At 64.3% G+C, this 957-nt stretch overlaps 1 protein-coding gene across 1 annotated transcript in view; it reads left to right on the forward strand.

The window, feature by feature from the left end:
• The window catches only part of MYD88 (MYD88 innate immune signal transduction adaptor), a 2,849-nt gene that overhangs the window by 772 nt on the left and 1,120 nt on the right, over positions 1-957 (forward strand). Inside the window, exon 3 of the mRNA XM_077774011.1 lies at positions 383-731. Within this exon, the coding sequence (XP_077630137.1) occupies positions 383-731 (349 nt within the window). The remainder of the gene's footprint in view (positions 1-382; positions 732-957) is intronic.

Consider the following 957-nt stretch of genomic DNA (forward strand, 5'->3'; position numbering starts at 1 on the left):
CCAGCCTGCCGGGGGGCGGGGGCACCGCCGAGTGCGACCGGTTCCCTCCTTCGACACTGGGATGACAGGGACTGGGGAAAGCAGGTGAAGGCCGGGAGAGGCAGTCAGCAGAGGGAAACATCTTGGGCAATGTTTTCACGTAGGGCCGGGAGTCAGAATCGAGGTCCTCTGCGGGGGGCGGGGTCAGGACTTCAGGTAGAGCCACAGGGCAGGGGAGGGACAGAAAGCTGCCCGTCTTGGAACCTCAGGTCCCAGGGAAACGCATCCCTCCCTGCCGCTGGCTGACACACAACACAGACGGCTGCACCTTGCCCGGTTGGGGGCTCGTTTATATACCCACCAGGGGGGTCCAGTCCCTCGCGCCCGGCAGGGTGGGCCCTAGAAGCAGCAGACCTTGGGTGCAGGAGTCCTCGGAGGGGGGGCCAGGACACGGCCTGACTGCGATGACTTCCCAGATGACCAGAACACCCTCCCTGGGGGAGGGTCGGAGCCAGCCGGGGCTCAGCTTCTCCGAGCTGTAGGACTGAGCGCGGGTCCCGGCTGTGGACAGAGCGGGGGACAGACCCGGGGGCGCCCGCCCCGTCTCGCCCCCACAGAGGAGGACTGCCAGAAGTATGTTCTGAAGCAGCAGCAGGAGGAGTCTGAGAAGCCCCTACAGGTGCCTGCCGTCGACAGCAGTGACCCACGGACGTCCGAGCTGGCGGGCATCACCACGCTTGATGACCCCTTGGGTAAGGATCAGTACCGCTCCGCCCGGCGGGCGTGACAGCTGAGCCACAGGCCCTGCGCGGAGATCATAGGTTTTGCAAGCGGGTGGGCTGTGGCCTGCCTTTGGGCGAGTCACGGTCCCTCTGATTTCTCACTTTCCTCACCTAGGAAATGGGAATAATAATCCCACCTCTGAGTTGGCGTGAGACTCCTGAAATGACGTGTCTGTCTTAGGGTCAGCCCAGTGCT

This window comes from Crocuta crocuta, unplaced genomic scaffold (genome assembly GCF_008692635.1).
Source record: "Crocuta crocuta isolate KB4526 unplaced genomic scaffold, BGI_CrCroc_1.0 scaffold541, whole genome shotgun sequence".
Taxonomy (NCBI): domain Eukaryota; kingdom Metazoa; phylum Chordata; class Mammalia; order Carnivora; family Hyaenidae; genus Crocuta; species Crocuta crocuta.